This window comes from Phoxinus phoxinus (genome assembly GCF_949152265.1).
Source record: "Phoxinus phoxinus genome assembly, chromosome: 1".
Taxonomy (NCBI): Eukaryota; Metazoa; Chordata; class Actinopteri; order Cypriniformes; family Leuciscidae; genus Phoxinus; species Phoxinus phoxinus.
In genome coordinates, this window is record NC_136876.1 from 43,816,649 (window position 1) to 43,834,636 (window position 17,988).

Sequence of the window (17,988 nt, forward strand, 5' to 3'; positions counted from 1 at the left end):
GGTGTTCGCCGACAGGCCTCATTGGAGGCTTGGGCTGTTCGCCGAGAGGCCTCATTGGAGGCTTGGGCTGTTCGCCGAGAGGCCTCATTGGAGGCTTGGGCTGTTCGCCGAGAGGCCTCATTGGAGGCTTGGGCTGTTCGCCGAGAGGCCTCATTGGAGGCTTGGGCTGTTCGCCGACAGGCTTCATTGGAGGCTTGGGCTGTTCACTGGCAGGCTTCACTGGAGGCTTGGGATGTTCGCCGGCAGGCTTCACTGGAGGCTTGGGATGCTCGCCGGCAGGAGTCACTGTAGGGTTCAGAGTTTCAGATCCAGGCGTCACTGGAGGATTCGGCAGTTCAGCTGCAGGCGTCACTGGAGGATTCGGCAGTTCAGCTGGAGGCGTCACTGGAGGATTCGGCAGCTCGGCTGGAGGCGTCACTGGAGGATTCGGCAGCTCGGCTGGAGGCGTCGGCAGCTCGGCTGAAACGAGAGAAAGCACACAAGGAAAACTGGACCAATACACAGTTTTCCCCAACGACACACAAAGCAAATACACTCCCACGTAACAATCGGTTGATGTGCGTTTTAGCATTGCTAAGAATAAATAAGTGTGTAAGCATAGTCTGCGGAAAGTATTCCTACATCCCAATATGTGCATGCATATTTCAGTGCCCGTTTTGTGCGAAGATGAAAACAGAGGTCTTTCGTTACAAGACGTGTTTGGGTCTTGGTGAGGTGATTTTTTACCTGCCTAAAGCACTAATGCCACTGAGCCATTAGGTGAGAACAGCCAAATGAACACTGGAATACCAAAAACACCAACACTACAATCAAGCAATTTTCTTTGTTTTTCCACAGAAACAAAGAGAGAAGTCTTAAAATGTGAGATTTATTTGGTGAAAAACAGGGAAGAGATCCCATACATTCAATGGCTAAATCAGCACACTTTATGCATGGCCACATTCCTTATGACCCCCCATAAGGTGATGAGGATCCCCCCATATGGCTAGAACATTTGCCATCAGGGTGAGTTTGGTGACAGTTTTCAGCACACACTGGAGACTTGGGCGTTTCGCCGGGAGGCTTCACTGGCGGCTTGGGGTGTTCGCCGAAAGACCTCATTGGAGGCTTGGGCTGTTCGCCGAGAGGCCTCATTGGAGGCTTGGGCTGTTCGCCGAGAGGCCTCATTGGAGGCTTGGGGTGTTCGCCGACAGGCTTCATTGGAGGCTTGGGCTGTTCGCCGAGAGGCCTCATTGGAGGCTTGGGCTGTTCGCCGAGAGGCCTCATTGGAGGCTTGGGCTGTTCGCCGAGAGGCCTCATTGGAGGCTTGGGCTGTTCGCCGAGAGGCCTCATTGGAGGCCTGGGCTGTTCGCCGAGAGGCCTCATTGGAGGCTTGGGCTGTTCGCCGAGAGGCCTCATTGGAGGCTTGGGGTGTTCGCCGAGAGGCCTCATTGGAGGCTTGGGGTGTTCGCCGAGAGGCTTCATTGGAGGCTTGGGGTGTTCGCCGAGAGGCCTCATTGGAGGCTTGGGCTGTTCGCCGACAGGCCTCATTGGAGGCTTGGGCTGTTCGCCGAGAGGCCTCATTGGAGGCTTGGGCTGTTCGCCGAGAGGCCTCATTGGAGGCTTGGGCTGTTCGCCGAAAGGCCTCATTGGAGGCTTGGGGTGTTCGCCGACAGGCCTCATTGGAGGCTTGGGCTGTTCGCCGAGAGGCCTCATTGGAGGCTTGGGCTGTTCGCCGAGAGGCCTCATTGGAGGCTTGGGCTGTTCGCCGAGAGGCCTCATTGGAGGCTTGGGCTGTTCGCCGACAGGCTTCATTGGAGGCTTGGGCTGTTCACTGGCAGGCTTCACTGGAGGCTTGGGATGTTCGCCGGCAGGCTTCACTGGAGGCTTGGGATGCTCGCCGGCAGGAGTCACTGTAGGGTTCAGAGTTTCAGATCCAGGCGTCACTGGAGGATTCGGCAGTTCAGCTGCAGGCGTCACTGGAGGATTCGGCAGCTCGGCTGGAGGCGTCACTGGAGGATTCGGCAGCTCGGCTGGAGGCGTCGGCAGCTCGGCTGCTGGCGTCACTGGAGGATTCGGCAGCTCGGCTGCTGGCGTCTGCGGTTCGGCTGTAGGCTTCACTGTATGGATACAGATAATCCACTTTAATCCAGTCTCAGATATATAGCATAAAACACAAATTGCAAGTTTCTTATTTTAAGTATTAATCGTAATCTATTAATATCGTAAAACCATCCGTTGCTGGTTCGGCTGAATACTTTTGACACATAGAACGGTAAAGTAATAAAATCAAACAAGAAACTGAAATAAAGCCGACCCAAACACTAATATAGTAACATATCAAATACCTGTATATGGAGCCATACACTGATGTCCACATCCATTGCTGCAGCATTTCTCATTGTTCGGACAGTCACTGTCATAGAAACACAACTCGGCACACATTCCTGCTCCAGACTTTGTGCTTGGACACACTCCTGGCTTTGCTATTATACAGACACATGACAGAGAAACCACATCACTGAATACTGAATGTCTCATTCACCGCTTAAATTTAAGTTGTCAAAGATGATCAGATTAGTTTTGACAGGAATATTCAGTCTTTCTACTTCGTAGTTTGACGTTTAGTTCAAAGTGTTACTTGCGGTTTCTTTGCAATTGTGAAATTTACTAGTAATTTCTGAGTGAACACTTGTTTATACACCATTTTTTCAGTGTTTCTTTTGGAGTATCTATAGCATCCATCAATAATTAAACTCACTGAAAACGGGCGGCACACACGCAGTCCCACAGGGAAATTGACAGCATTTGTGTCCTCTCTATCACAAAGACATCCTCGACGGGACGGCACAACGGTCAGCATCGCCGGACACTGACCGGACACTACAGAAGAGGATTCAAGAGGATAGTTAGGGGAGACCAGGAAGTGCTGTATAGCTTGTTTCAGCATTTGCAAGTCAGGGGTTTTGCAATACGTGCCACAAACTTTAATATAATATTCACATTTATCAGCTTCAAATCAAAGTAGCTTAGACATCTACCATTTATCACTAAACTGTGTCAATTAGTTTCGAAGACTGAGAGTGCCGTTACAACCTATAGTTGGGCGAGTAATAGTGCAATGCTGATAGAAAACATGCACACCAGTAAATATGTTGTTTATAAATCTACTGGTGTAAAACTAAGTGTACGTCTTCAAAAATTGTTATGCCATCCCCAAGACCTCCCTCATTTCAAGCATTTTATTAGGCTACACAACACAAGAAAAGTTATAGCTCCCCATGTTAGAGGCTATTGAAGGCCTAAATAGTTGTTAAAATAGGGAAAACAAAACATGAAGCAGAAGTTTAAACTCAGGATTGATGTCTATGTGGTAACAATTGTGTAACCATATAGCATTAGTGTTCTTGATTTACAGTAAACTAAAATTAGTGATTGTATGGGTTTTACTTGAACAATGAAATAAATGCATAAACTTATGACAGTTTTGCATATTTATAGCTTGCTTATTATTGAAACTAAACCACCATCCAAAGTTAAACTTCCGCTGGACGTCTGTACTTTTGTAAACCAATGTGCTGAGATGGGTCCAAGTCATATTTTGTAAGGCACTTTCTTCGGGCTGTGTAATGAAGCTAAAAGATCTTCTCACCTGCGACTCCAGCGTCTGTTGTGCTCAAACATGCAGACAGACACAATAAAACAGCACTAAACAAGCAGTACACTCGAGCTGTCATCCTCATGACCTGCGATCTCACAATCAACTCTGCTAGAAGATGTGCTGAATTAGTGAGTCAGGACGGGCGAACAGGAAGGAACACAAAACTACAATGAAAAACTGTGTCGCTGCATCAAAACATCCGCTGAATCCCACAACAAACACTGTAAAAAAGGTTTAAAGAGCTTCTTGAAAACAAGTTTTTAAAGATCCAAGGAGGTCTAGGTAACTCCAACCCTGATGAATCTCACCTGCCTGTAGCTTTCTAGTAGCCTAATCTTGAAGACCTTGATTAGCTTGTTCAGGTGTGTTTGATTAGGGTTGGATGTCGTAATAATTACAGTAATTAGGAGATGATTGAGCGTTTGCCAAAAGAATCTGTAGTGGTCAGGTGGTACAGCGGTCAAGTGGTACAAGTCGGAGTAGTACCAAAAGATTTAACCGTAATAAAAAATCAGTTTGAATGTCCACTGCGATATCCTCCAGTGCCCTGACGCACTAGTCATTTTTCAGTTGCATCAGAGAATGTCTAATATGGGGAATGTCTAATATGGGGAGAACTGCCACTCTCAGTAAACTTCCGGCTTCTGAACTGGTTACAGTTCCACTCTGGTTCCATATGAGGGCGCTCACAGGACAAGTGCAGAATGAATGGAGGCCTATGGAGCTATACCCCTCAAAATCCACTTTTCTCAGGATATCATTTTTTGTCTAGTAATTTGAATGTTTTTTTCGAAAGGAGATGCAAAGAAATTACACATTGCTGGGTGTTGGATTTTTTAGAGTCACTTATTTGCTTTAAAAAGTATTTTAAAATGTCAATGACGTCATACACCTCGTACGACCAGAGATACTGCTTTACGGCAATCTTTCAGTCACTGTGGTGCTTTCGCGCTCTGCAATTTCTTTTCTCTCAAGGCATCGACAACACAGCTGACACAGGTAAATACACGTGCTAGAAGAGTTTTTGCTAGAAGACATTCTGGTCCCACTTCGGATGCCACGATAACATCAAGCGGTATCTCTGGTCGTAATCAGTCCTTCACTGACCAATCAGCGTTCAGAAGCAGAATGCTAGCGTGTTATGGGCAACAACAACTCAACCTGTAAGAAATCGAAAGGACATAAGTACTCGTTCATTCAACTTTCGAACTATAACCCATGTTGAACTTGCAAAACCTACAATCAAATCTGAGATTTCTCAACGGCAATCGGGTGAAAGAGACAAATTTAGCCATCTAGCTCCATAGACTCCCATTAATTTTGCACTCTGGTGGTCTACAACCAAAATTCAGTACAATAGGACTTAATAGGAAGTGGCCAGGCTCTCCGCAGAGGAGAGTAGTAGAAATGTGAAATTATTATTAGCCTGTAGTAGAAATGTGAAATTATTTTAGAAGTTGGTGCCTTCTAGACTGAGAAAAGCCAGAAAAAGTATTTTTGGCTCATGTGGATGAAAGACAACTCCCAGAATACACTTTCTTCACTACCCTACGAGGCCACGCCTACCAGTTACAGAGGCCAGTATCGGAAGAATTGATACAAAAAGGTTACTAGTTGACTCGAAACTGAAAAGACGCCGTTTTATCGTAAATTTCCGTTACGAGTCTGCCCGGGCTCGTCCTCCTTACCGCCGGGCGGGTCTCGCTCCTCTGCTGCAGCAGCTGCCTCATTCCTCCATCGTCCGCGGCCATTCCTCGCCGTGTTGCGGCTCGTGCGGATTTCGGGATGTCCGGGATTCGGCTTTTGGTTTCTGCGGTCGCCATTCATTATGTTTAAATGCACACCTTTTGTTTCATTCGGACTGAATTAATTCCGATTGGTGAATCTGAATGTAGTGTTTACATGAACGCTAAACAAGTGATCGGTTGATATGCGTTTTAGCATTGCTAAGAATAAATAAGTGTGTAAGCATAGTCTGCGGAAAGTATTCCTACATCCCAATATGTGCATGCATATTTCAGTGCCCGTTTTGTGCGAAGATGAAAACAGAGGTCTTTCGTTACAAGAAGTGTTTGGGTCTTGGTGAGGTGATTTTTTACCTTCCTAAAGCACTAATGCCACTGAGCCATTAGGTGAGAACAGACAAATGAACACTGGAATACCAAAAACACCAACACTACAATCAAGCAATTTTCTTTGTTTTTCCACAGAAACAAAGAGAGAAGTCTTAAAATGTGAGATTTATTTGGTGAAAAACAGGGAAGAGATCCCATACATTCAATGGTTAAATCAGCACACTTTATGCATGGCCACATTCCTTATGACCCCCATAAGGTGATGAGGATCCCCCCATATGGCTAGAACATTTGCCATCAGGGTAAGTTTGGTGACAGTTTTCAGCACACACTGGAGACTTGGGCGTTTCGCCGGGAGGCTTCACTGGCGGCTTGGGGTGTTCGCCGAAAGGACTCATTGGAGGCTTGGGCTGTTCGCCGACCGGCTTCATTGGAGGCTTGGGCTGTTCGCCGAAAGGCCTCATTGGAGGCTTGGGCTGTTCGCCGAGAGGCCTCATTGGAGGCTTGGGGTGTTCGCCGAGAGGCCTCATTGGAGGCTTGGGGTGTTCGCCGAAAGGCCTCATTGGAGGCTTGGGGTGTTCGCCGAAAGGCCTCATTGGAGGCTTGGGGTGTTCGCCGACAGGCCTCATTGGAGGCTTGGGCTGTTCGCCGAAAGGCCTCATTGGAGGCTTGGGCTGTTCGCCGAGAGGCCTCATTGGAGGCTTGGGGTGTTCGCCGAGAGGCCTCATTGGAGGCTTGGGGTGTTCGCCGAAAGGCCTCATTGGAGGCTTGGGGTGTTCGCCGAAAGGCCTCATTGGAGGCTTGGGGTGTTCGCCGACAGGCCTCATTGGAGGCTTGGGCTGTTCGCCGACAGGCCTCATTGGAGGCTTGGGCTGTTCGCCGACAGGCCTCATTGGAGGCTTTGGCTGTTCGCCGAGAGGCCTCATTGGAGGCTTGGGGTGTTCGCCGAGAGGCCTCATTGGAGGCTTGGGGTGTTCGCCGAGAGGCCTCATTGGAGGCTTGGGCTGTTCGCCGAGAGGCCTCATTGGAGGCTTGGGCTGTTCGCCGAGAGGCCTCATTGGAGGCTTGGGCTGTTCGCCGAGAGGCCTCATTGGAGGCTTGGGCTGTTCGCCGAGAGGCCTCATTGGAGGCTTGGGCTGTTCGCCGAGAGGCCTCATTAGAGGCTTGGGCTGTTCGCCGAGAGGCCTCATTGGAGGCTTGGGCTGTTCGCCGACAGGCCTCATTGGAGGCTTGGGCTGTTCGCCGACAGGCCTCATTGGAGGCTTGGGCTGTTCAGACGCAGGCTTTACTGGAGGCTTGGGCTGTTCGCCGACAGGCCTCACTGGAGGCTTGGGATGTTCACCGGCAGGAGTCACTGTAGGGTTCAGAGTTTCAGATCCAGGCGTCACTGGAGGATTCGGCAGTTCAGCTGCGGGCGTCACTGGAGGATTCGGCAGTTCAGCTGCAGGCGTCACTGGAGGATTCGGCAGTTCAGCTGCAGGCGTCACTGGAGGATTCGGCAGTTCAGCTGCAGCCGTCACTGGAGGATTCGGCAGTTCAGCTGCAGGCGTCACTGGAGGATTCGGCAGTTCAGCTGGAGGCATCACTGGAGGATTCGGCAGCTCGGCTGGAGGCGTCACTGGAGGATTCGGCAGCTCGGCTGGAGGCGTCACTGGAGGATTCGGCAGCTCGGCTGGAGGCATCGGCAGCTCGGCTGCTGGCGTCACTGGAGGATTCGGCAGTTCAGCTGGAGGCATCACTGGAGGATTCGGCAGCTCAGCTGGAGGCGTCACTGGAGGATTCGGCAGCTCGGCTGGAGGCATCGGCAGCTCGGCTGCTGGCGTCACTGGAGGATTCGGCAGCTCGGCTGCTGGCGTCTGCGGTTCGGCTTTAGGCTTCACTGTATGGATACAGATAATCCACTTTAATCCAGTCTCAGATATATAGCATAAAACACAAATTGCAAGTTTCTTATTTTAAGTATTAATCGGAATCTATTAATATCGTAAAGCCATCCGTTGCTGGTTCGGCTGAATACTTTTGACACATAGAACGGTAAAGTAATAAAATCAAACAAGAAACTGAAATAAAGCCGACCCAAACACTAATATAGTAACATATCAAATACCTGTATATGGAGCCATACACTGATGTCCACATCCATTGCTGCAGCATTTCTCATTGTTCGGACAGTCACTGTCATAGAAACACAACTCGGCACACATTCCTGCTCCAGACTTTGTGCTTGGACACACTCCTGGCTTTGCTATTATACAGACACATGACAGAGAAACCACATCACTGAATACTGAATGTCTCATTCACCGCTTAAATTTAAGTTGTCAAAGATGATCAGATTAGTTTTGACAGGAATATTCAGTCTTTCTACTTCGTAGTTTGACGTTTAGTTCAAAGTGTTACTTGCGGTTTCTTTGCAATTGTGAAATTTACTAGTAATTTCTGAGTGAACACTTGTTTATACACCATTTTTTCAGTGTTTCTTTTGGAGTATCTATAGCATCCATCAATAATTAAACTCACTGAAAACGGGCGGCACACACGCAGTCCCACAGGGAAATTGACAGCATTTGTGTCCTCCAGAGCAGTCTCTATCACGAAGACATCCTCGACGGGACGGCACAACGGTCAGCATCGCCGGACACTGACCGGACACTACAGAAGAGGATTCAAGAGGATAGTTAGGGGAGACCAGGAAGTGCTGTATAGCTTGTTTCAGCATTTGCAAGTCAGGGGTTTTGCAATACGTGCCACAAACTTTAATATAATATTCACATTTATCAGCTTCAAATCAAAGTAGCTTAGACATCTACCATTTATCACTAAACTGTGTCAATTAGTTTTCGAAGACTGAGAGTGCCGTTACAACCTATAGTTGGGCGAGTAATAGTGCAATGCTGATAGAAAACATGCACACCAGTAAATATGTTGTTTATAAATCTACTGGTGTAAAACTAAGTGTACGTCTTCAAAAATTGTTATGCCATCCCCAAGACCTCCCTCATTTCAAGCATTTTATTAGGCTACACAACACAAGAAAAGTTATAGCTCCCCATGTTAGAGGCTATTGAAGGCCTAAATAGTTGTTCAAATAGGGAAAACAAAACATGAAGCAGAAGTTTAAACTCAGGATTGATGTCTATATGGTAACAATTGTGTAACCATATAGCATTAGTGTTCTTGATTTACAGTAAACTAAAATTAGTGATTGTATGGGTTTTACTTGAACAATGAAATAAATGCATAAACTTATGACATTTTTGCATATTTATAGCTTGCTTATTATTGAAACTAAACCACCATCCAAAGTTAAACTTCCGCTGGACGTCTGTACTTTTGTAAACCAATGTGCTGAGATGGGTCCAAGACATATTTTGTAAGGCACTTTCTTCGGGCTGTGTAATGAAGCTAAAAGATCTTCTCACCTGCGACTCCAGCGTCTGTTGTGCTCAAACATGCAGACAGACACAATAAAACAGCACTAAACAAGCAGTACACTCGAGCTGTCATCCTCATGACCTGCGATCTCACAATCAACTCTGCTATAAGATGTGCTGAATTAGTGAGTCAGGACGGGCGAACAGGAAGGAACACAAAACTACAATGAAAAACTGTGTCGCTGCATCAAAACATCCGCTGAATCCCACAACAAACACTGTAAAAAAGGTTTAAAGAGCTTCTTGAAAACAAGTTTTTAAAGATCCAAGGAGGTCTAGGTAACTCCAACCCTGATGAATCTCACCTGCCTGTAGCTTTCTAGTAGCCTAATCTTGAAGACCTTGATTAGCTTGTTCAGGTGTGTTTGATTGGGGTTGGATGTCGTAATAATTACAGTAATTAGGAGATGATTGAGCGTTTGCCAAAAGAATCTGTAGTGGTCAGGTGGTACAGCGGTCAAGTGGTACAAGTCGGAGTAGTACCAAAAGATTTAACCGTAATAAAAAATCAGTTTGAATGTCCACTGCGATATCCTCCAGTGCCCTGACGCACTAGTCATTTTTCAGTTGCATCAGAGAATGTCTAATATGGGGAATGTCTAATATGGGGAGAACTGCCACTCTCAGTAAACTTCCGGCTTCTGAACTGGTTACAGTTCCACTCTGGTTCCATATGAGGGCGCTCACAGGACAAGTGCAGAATGAATGGAGGCCTATGGAGCTATACCCCTCAAAATCCACTTTTCTCAGGATATCATTTTTTGTCTAGTAATTTGAATGTTTTTTTCGAAAGGAGATGCAAAGAAATTACACATTGCTGGGTGTTGGATTTTTTAGAGTCACTTATTTGCTTTAAAAAGTATTTTAAAATGTCAATGACGTCATACACCTCGTACGACCAGAGATACTGCTTTACGGCAATCTTTCAGTCACTGTGGTGCTTTCGCGCTCTGCAATTTCTTTTCTCTCAAGGCATCGACAACACAGCTGACACAGGTAAATACACGTGCTAGAAGAGTTTTTGCTAGAAGACATTCTGGTCCCGCTTCGGATGCCACGATAACATCAAGCGGTATCTCTGGTCGTAATCAGTCCTTCACTGACCAATCAGCGTTCATAAGCAGAATGCTAGCGTGTTATGGGCAACAACAACTCAACCTGTAAGAAATCGAAAGGACATAAGTACTCGTTCATTCAACTTTCGAACTATAACCCATGTTGAACTTGCAAAACCTACAATCAAATCTGAGATTTCTCAACGGCAATCGGGTGAAAGAGACAAATTTAGCCATCTAGCTCCATAGATTCCCATTAATTTTGCACTCTGGTGGTCTACAACCAAATTCGGTACAATAGGACTTAATAGGAAGTGGCCAGGCTCTCCGCAGAGGAGAGTAGTAGAAATGTGAAATTATTATTAGCCTGTAGTAGAAATGTGAAATTATTTTAGAAGTTGGTGCCTTCTAGACTGAGAAAAGCCAGAAAAAGTATTTTTGGCTCATGTGGATGAAAGACAACTCCCAGAATACACTTTCTTCACTACCCTACGAGGCCACGCCTACCAGTTACAGAGGCCAGTATCGAAAGAATTGATACAAAAAGGTTACTAGTTAACTCTAAACTGAAAAGACGCCGTTTTATCGTAAATTTCCGTTACGAGTCTGCCCGGGCTCGTCCTCCTTACCGCCGGGCGGGTCTCGCTCCTCTGCTGCAGCAGCTGCCTCGTTCCTCCATCGTTCGCAGCTGTTCCTCGCCGTGTTGCGGCTCGTGCGGATTTCGGGATGTCCGGGATTCGGCTTTTGGTTTCTGCGGTCGCCATTCATTATGTTTAAATGCACACCTTTTGTTTCATTCGGACTGAATTAATTCCGATTGGTGAATCTGAATGTAGTGTTTACATGAACGCTAAACAAGTGATTGGTTGATATGCGTTTTAGCATTGCTAAGAATAAATAAGTGTGTAAGCATAGTCTGCGGAAAGTATTCCTACATCCCAATATGTGCATGCATATTTCAGTGCCCGTTTTGTGCGAAGATGAAAACAGAGGTCTTTCGTTACAAGACGTGTTTGGGTCTTGGTGAGGTGATTTTTTACCTGCCTAAAGCACTAATGCCACTGAGCCATTAGGTGAGAACAGCCAAATGAACACTGGAATACCAAAAACACCAACACTACAATCAAGCAATTTTCTTTGTTTTTCCACAGAAACAAAGAGAGAAGTCTTAAAATGTGAGATTTATTTGGTGAAAAACAGGGAAGAGATCCCATACATTCAATGGTTAAATCAGCACACTTTATGCATGGCCACATTCCTTATGACCCCCCATAAGGTGATGAGGATCCCCCCATATGGCTAGAACATTTGCCATCAGGGTGAGTTTGGAGACAGTTTTCTGCACACACTGGAGACTTGGGCGTTTCGCCGGGAGGCTTCACTGGCGGCTTGGGGTGTTCGCCGAAAGGCCTCATTGGAGGCTTGGGGTGTTCGCCGAGAGGCCTCATTGGAGGCTTGGGGTGTTCGCCGACAGGCTTCATTGGAGGCTTGGGCTGTTCGCCGAAAGGCCTCATTGGAGGCTTGGGCTGTTCGCCGAGAGGCCTCATTGGAGGCTTGGGCTGTTCGCCGAGAGGCCTCATTGGAGGCTTGGGCTGTTCGCCGAGAGGCCTCATTGGAGGCTTGGGGTGTTCGCCGAGAGGCCTCATTGGAGGCTTGGGCTGTTCGCCGACAGGCCTCATTGGAGGCTTGGGGTGTTCGCCGAGAGGCCTCATTGGAGGCTTGGGGTGTTCGCCGAGAGGCCTCATTGGAGGCTTGGGGTGTTCGCCGACAGGCCTCATTGGAGGCTTGGGGTGTTCGCCGAGAGGCCTCATTGGAGGCTTGGGCTGTTCGCCGAGAGGCCTCATTGGAGGCTTGGGCTGTTCGCCGAGAGGCCTCATTGGAGGCTTGGGCTGTTCGCCGAGAGGCCTCATTGGAGGCTTGGGCTGTTCGCCGAGAGGCCTCATTGGAGGCTTGGGCTGTTCGCCGAGAGGCCTCATTGGAGGCTTGGGCTGTTCGCCGAGAGGCCTCATTGGAGGCTTGGGCTGTTCGCCGAGAGGCCTCATTGGAGGCTTGGGCTGTTCGCCGAGAGGCCTCATTGGAGGCTTGGGCTGTTCGCCGAGAGGCCTCATTGGAGGCTTGGGCTGTTCGCCGAGAGGCCTCATTGGAGGCTTGGGCTGTTCGCCGAGAGGCCTCATTGGAGGCTTGGGCTGTTCGCCGAGAGGCCTCATTGGAGGCTTGGGCTGTTCGCCGAGAGGCCTCATTGGAGGCTTGGGCTGTTCGCCGAGAGGCCTCATTGGAGGCTTGGGCTGTTCGCCGAGAGGCCTCATTGGAGGCTTGGGCTGTTCGCCGAGAGGCCTCATTGGAGGCTTGGGCTGTTCGCCGAGAGGCCTCATTGGAGGCTTGGGCTGTTCACTGGCAGGCTTCACTGGAGGCTTGGGATGTTCGCCGGCAGGCTTCACTGGAGGCTTGGGATGCTCGCCGGCAGGAGTCACTGTAGGGTTCAGAGTTTCAGATCCAGGCGTCACTGGAGGATTCGGCAGTTCAGCTGCAGGCGTCACTGGAGGATTCGGCAGTTCAGCTGCAGGCGTCACTGGAGGATTCGGCAGTTCAGCTGGAGGCGTCACTGGAGGATTCGGCAGCTCGGCTGGAGGCGTCACTGGAGGATTCGGCAGCTCGGCTGGAGGCGTCGGCAGCTCGGCTGCTGGCGTCACTGGAGGATTCGGCAGCTCGGCTGCTGGCGTCTGCGGTTCGGCTGTAGGCTTCACTGTATGGATACAGATAATCCACTTTAATCCAGTCTCAGATATATAGCATAAAACACAAATTGCAAGTTTCTTATTTTAAGTATTAATCGTAATCTATTAATATCGTAAAACCATCCGTTGCTGGTTCGGCTGAATACTTTTGACACATAGAACGGTAAAGTAATAAAATCAAACAAGAAACTGAAATAAAGCCGACCCAAACACTAATATAGTAACATATCAAATACCTGTATATGGAGCCATACACTGATGTCCACATCCATTGCTGCAGCATTTCTCATTGTTCGGACAGTCACTGTCATAGAAACACAACTCGGCACACATTCCTGCTCCAGACTTTGTGCTTGGACACACTCCTGGCTTTGCTATTATACAGACACATGACAGAGAAACCACATCACTGAATACTGAATGTCTCATTCACCGCTTAAATTTAAGTTGTCAAAGATGATCAGATTAGTTTTGACAGGAATATTCAGTCTTTCTACTTCGTAGTTTGACGTTTAGTTCAAAGTGTTACTTGCGGTTTCTTTGCAATTGTGAAATTTACTAGTAATTTCTGAGTGAACACTTGTTTATACACCATTTTTTCAGTGTTTCTTTTGGAGTATCTATAGCATCCATCAATAATTAAACTCACTGAAAACGGGCGGCACACACGCAGTCCCACAGGGAAATTGACAGCATTTGTGTCCTCCAGAGCAGTCTCTATCACAAAGACATCCTCGACGGGACGGCACAACGGTCAGCATCGCCGGACACTGACCGGACACTACAGAAGAGGATTCAAGAGGATAGTTAGGGGAGACCAGGAAGTGCTGTATAGCTTGTTTCAGCATTTGCAAGTCAGGGGTTTTGCAATACGTGCCACAAACTTTAATATAATATTCACATTTATCAGCTTCAAATCAAAGTAGCTTAGACATCTACCATTTATCACTAAACTGTGTCAATTAGTTTCGAAGACTGAGAGTGCCGTTACAACCTATAGTTGGGCGAGTAATAGTGCAATGCTGATAGAAAACATGCACACCAGTAAATATGTTGTTTATAAATCTACTGGTGTTTAACTAAGTGTACGTCTTCAAAAATTGTTATGCCATCCCCAAGACCTCCCTCATTTCAAGCATTTTATTAGGCTACACAACACAAGAAAAGTTATAGCTCCCCATGTTAGAGGCTATTGAAGGCCTAAATAGTTGTTCAAATAGGGAAAACAAAACATGAAGCAGAAGTTTAAACTCAGGATTGATGTCTATGTGGTAACAATTGTGTAACCATATAGCATTAGTGTTCTTGATTTACAGTAAACTAAAATTAGTGATTGTATGGGTTTTACTTGAACAATGAAATAAATGCATAAACTTATGACAGTTTTGCATATTTATAGCTTGCTTATTATTGAAACTAAACCACCATCCAAAGTTAAACTTCCGCTGGACGTCTGTACTTTTGTAAACCAATGTGCTGAGATGGGTCCAAGTCATATTTTGTAAGGCACTTTCTTCGGGCTGTGTAATGAAGCTAAAAGATCTTCTCACCTGCGACTCCAGCGTCTGTTGTGCTCAAACATGCAGACAGACACAATAAAACAGCACTAAACAAGCAGTACACTCGAGCTGTCATCCTCATGACCTGCGATCTCACAATCAACTCTGCTAGAAGATGTGCTGAATTAGTGAGTCAGGACGGGCGAACAGGAAGGAACACAAAACTACAATGAAAAACTGTGTCGCTGCATCAAAACATCCGCTGAATCCCACAACAAACACTGTAAAAAAGGTTTAAAGCGCTTCTTGAAAACAAGTTTTTAAAGATCCAAGGAGGTCTAGGTAACTCCAACCCTGATGAATCTCACCTGCCTGTAGCTTTCTAGTAGCCTAATCTTGAAGACCTTGATTAGCTTGTTCAGGTGTGTTTGATTAGGGTTGGATGTCGTAATAATTACAGTAATTAGGAGATGATTGAGCGTTTGCCAAAAGAATCTGTAGTGGTCAGGTGGTACAGCGGTCAAGTGGTACAAGTCGGAGTAGTACCAAAAGATTTAACCGTAATAAAAAATCAGTTTGAATGTCCACTGCGATATCCTCCAGTGCCCTGATGCACTAGTCATTTTTCAGTTGCATCAGAGAATGTCTAATATGGGGAATGTCTAATATGGGGAGAACTGCCACTCTCAGTAAACTTCCGGCTTCTGAACTGGTTACAGTTCCACTCTGGTTCCATATGAGGGCGCTCACAGGACAAGTGCAGAATGAATGGAGGCCTATGGAGCTATACCCATCAAAATCCACTTTTCTCAGGATATCATTTTTTGTCTAGTAATTTGAATGTTTTTTTCGAAAGGAGATGCAAAGAAATTACACATTGCTGGGTGTTGGATTTTTTAGAGTCACTTATTTGCTTTAAAAAGTATTTTAAAATGTCAATGACGTCATACACCTCGTACGACCAGAGATACTGCTTTACGGCAATCTTTCAGTCACTGTGTTCCTTTCTTGAAAGAAATGATATCTGCGAGGATTTTCAGTCCGGATTTAGACCGTACCATAGTACCGAGACAGCTCTCGTTAGAGTCACAAATGATTTGCTCTTATCATCCGATCGTGGTTGTATCTCTCTATTAGTATTACTGGATCTTAGTGCTGCATTTGACACCATTGACCACAACATCCTTTTAAATAGACTCGAACATTATGTTGGCATTAGTGGAATTGCACTAGCATGGTTTAAATCATACTTATCTGACCGTTATCAGTTTGTAGCAGTAAATGAAGAGATGTCTTATCAATCACAAGTTCAGTATGGCGTACCACAAGGCTCAGTACTAGGACCGCTGCTGTTCACTCTGTATATGCTACCATTAGGAGATATCATTAGGAAACATGGAATTAGCTTTCACTGTTATGCCGACGATACTCAGCTGTATATTTCTTCAAAACCTAACGAAACCTACCAATTCACAAAATTAACGGAATGCATAGCTGATATAAAAAATTGGATGACTAGTAATTTCCTACTACTAAATTCAGAAAAAACAGAGATTCTAATTATTGGACAAAAAACTTCCACACGTAATAACCTAGAGTACTGTCTAACACTTGATGGCTGCTCTGTTAAGTCTTCGTCGTCGGTTAGGAACCTGGGTGTGCTCTTTGATACCAATCTTTCATTTGAAAGTCATGTGTCTAGTATCTGTAAAACCGCTTTCTTCCATCTTAAAAATATATCTAAATTACGTCATATGCTCTCAATGAATAATGCAGAACAATTAGTTCATGCGTTTATGACCTCAAGGCTAGATTATTGTAATGCTCTACTGGGTGGCTGCCCTGCACGCTTAATAAACAAACTACAGCTAGTTCAAAACGCAGCAGCTCGAGTTCTTACTAGAACCAGGAAGTATGACCATATTAGCCCCGTTCTGTCAACACTGCATTGGCTGCCTATTAAACATCGTATAAATTTTAAAATATTGCTGATCACTTACAAAGCACTAAATGGTTTAGCTCCGCAGTACTTGAGCGAGCTCTTAACTTATTATAGTCCTTCACGTCTACTGCGATCTCAAAATTCCGGCCAGTTAATAATACCTAGAATATCAAAATCGACTGCTGGCGGTAGATCCTTTTCCTACTTAGCACCAAAACTTTGGAACAGTCTTCCTACCATTGTCCGGGAAGCAGACACACTCTGTCAGTTCAAATCTAGACTAAAAACACATCTCTTCGGCCTAGCATACACATAACACATTATAGACTTATATAATTAGGCTGCATAGTTTAGAACAGCCGGGACCGGGAACACTTCCCGTAAATCCTGATGTACTTGGTACATCATAAGCAGGATGGCGTCTACGCTAATATTAGTCTCTCTGTCTATCCCGAGGTTTACTGCTGTCCACCGGAACCAGGCCGTATCCAGATCTGATGAAGGACCAGCGACAGAACACGACGACGACGCCGCTGACCTGAAGTGTCAACCAGTCTCTCCTCCTCTCCACTCCGACTTCAACCAACCGGAACTGGACAAATACTCTGATTCATTCTGAACTTCATACACTGTTCACTCATTGGCCAGAGGAGAACTGGCCCCCGACTGAGCCTGGGTTCTCCCAAGGTTTTTTTCTCCATTCTGTCACCTGATGGAGTTTTGGTTCCTTGCCGCTGTTGCCTTACCTTCTGGCTTGCTTAGTTGGGGACATTTAATATTCAACAATATTATAGATCTGCCTTAAAGGTGGATGATGATGAAATTGTTTTTTTTGTATTATTTTCATGTTATCACTGTGAAGCTGCTTTGATACAATCTGTATTGTAAAAAGCGCTATATAAATAAAGATGACTTGACTTGACTTGACTTGACTTTCGCGCTCTGCAATTTCTTTTCTCTCAAGGCATCGACAACAAAGCTGACACAGGTAAATACACGTGCTAGAAGAGTTTTTGCTAGAAGACATTCTGGTCCCGCTTCGGATGCCACGATAACATCAAGCGGTATCTCTGGTCGTAATCAGTCCTTCACTGACCAATCAGCGTTCATAAGCAGAATGCTAGCGTGTTATGGGCAACAACAACTCAACCTGTAAGAAATCGAAAGGACATAAGTACTCGTTCATTCAACTTTCGAACTATAACCCATGTTGAACTTGCAAAACCTACAATCAAATCTGAGATTTCTCAACGGCAATCGGGTGAAAGAGACAAATTTAGCCATCTAGCTCCATAGACTCCCATTAATTTTGCACTCTGGTGGTCTACAACCAAAATTCGGTACAATAGGACTTAATAGGAAGTGGCCAGGCTCTCCGCAGAGGAGAGTAGTAGAAATGTGAAATTATTATTAGCCTGTAGTAGAAATGTGAAATTATTTTAGAAGTTGGTGCCTTCTAGACTGAGAAAAGCCAGAAAAAGTATTTTTGACTCATGTGGATGAAAGACAACTCCCAGAATACACTTTCTTCACTACCCTACGAGGCCACGCCTACCAGTTACAGAGGCCAGTATCGGAAGAATTGATACAAAAAGGTTACTAGTTAAC

General features: G+C 46.0%; 3 protein-coding genes across 16 annotated transcripts; all 3 read right to left on the reverse strand.

Annotated features, from left to right (window-relative positions):
* Nucleotides 1-769: 769 nt before the first annotated feature.
* Nucleotides 770-3,987, reverse strand: LOC307004937 (uncharacterized protein). 2 transcript variants are annotated; one of them, XM_079624571.1, is made up of 5 exons: nt 3,949-3,987; nt 3,632-3,861; nt 2,741-2,862; nt 2,328-2,465; nt 847-2,099 (listed from the first exon to the last, which is right to left on the reverse strand). In XM_079624571.1, the coding sequence occupies exons 4-5, from the start codon at nt 2,422-2,424 to the stop codon at nt 946-948; spliced, it is 1,251 nt and encodes a 416-aa protein (XP_079480697.1). In that variant the 5' UTR covers nt 2,425-2,465; nt 2,741-2,862; nt 3,632-3,861; nt 3,949-3,987; the 3' UTR covers nt 847-945. The 2 variants fall into 2 exon arrangements, with proteins under 2 accessions (XP_079480696.1, XP_079480697.1); XM_079624570.1 differs by having other exon boundaries at nt 770-2,099; nt 3,632-3,953.
* Nucleotides 3,988-5,548: 1,561 nt separating this feature from the next.
* Nucleotides 5,549-9,462, reverse strand: LOC307004933 (uncharacterized protein). The gene is made up of 4 exons (XM_079624561.1): nt 9,138-9,462; nt 8,236-8,367; nt 7,823-7,960; nt 5,549-7,594 (listed from the first exon to the last, which is right to left on the reverse strand). The coding sequence occupies exons 1-4, from the start codon at nt 9,226-9,228 to the stop codon at nt 5,940-5,942; spliced, it is 2,016 nt and encodes a 671-aa protein (XP_079480687.1). The 5' UTR covers nt 9,229-9,462; the 3' UTR covers nt 5,549-5,939.
* A 1,662-nt stretch (nt 9,463-11,124) lies between these two features.
* On the reverse strand, nt 11,125-14,864 carry LOC307010994 (uncharacterized protein). 13 transcript variants are annotated; one of them, XM_079636207.1, is made up of 6 exons: nt 14,807-14,864; nt 14,490-14,719; nt 13,589-13,720; nt 13,176-13,313; nt 11,912-12,947; nt 11,206-11,614 (listed from the first exon to the last, which is right to left on the reverse strand). In XM_079636207.1, the coding sequence occupies exons 2-6, from the start codon at nt 14,578-14,580 to the stop codon at nt 11,464-11,466; spliced, it is 1,548 nt and encodes a 515-aa protein (XP_079492333.1). In that variant the 5' UTR covers nt 14,581-14,719; nt 14,807-14,864; the 3' UTR covers nt 11,206-11,463. The 13 variants fall into 13 exon arrangements, with proteins under 13 accessions (XP_079492332.1, XP_079492337.1, XP_079492327.1 ...); XM_079636202.1 differs by having other exon boundaries at nt 11,362-11,614; nt 12,044-12,947; XM_079636200.1 differs by having other exon boundaries at nt 11,367-11,614; nt 12,011-12,947; nt 14,807-14,862.
* Nucleotides 14,865-17,988: the final 3,124 nt, after the last annotated feature.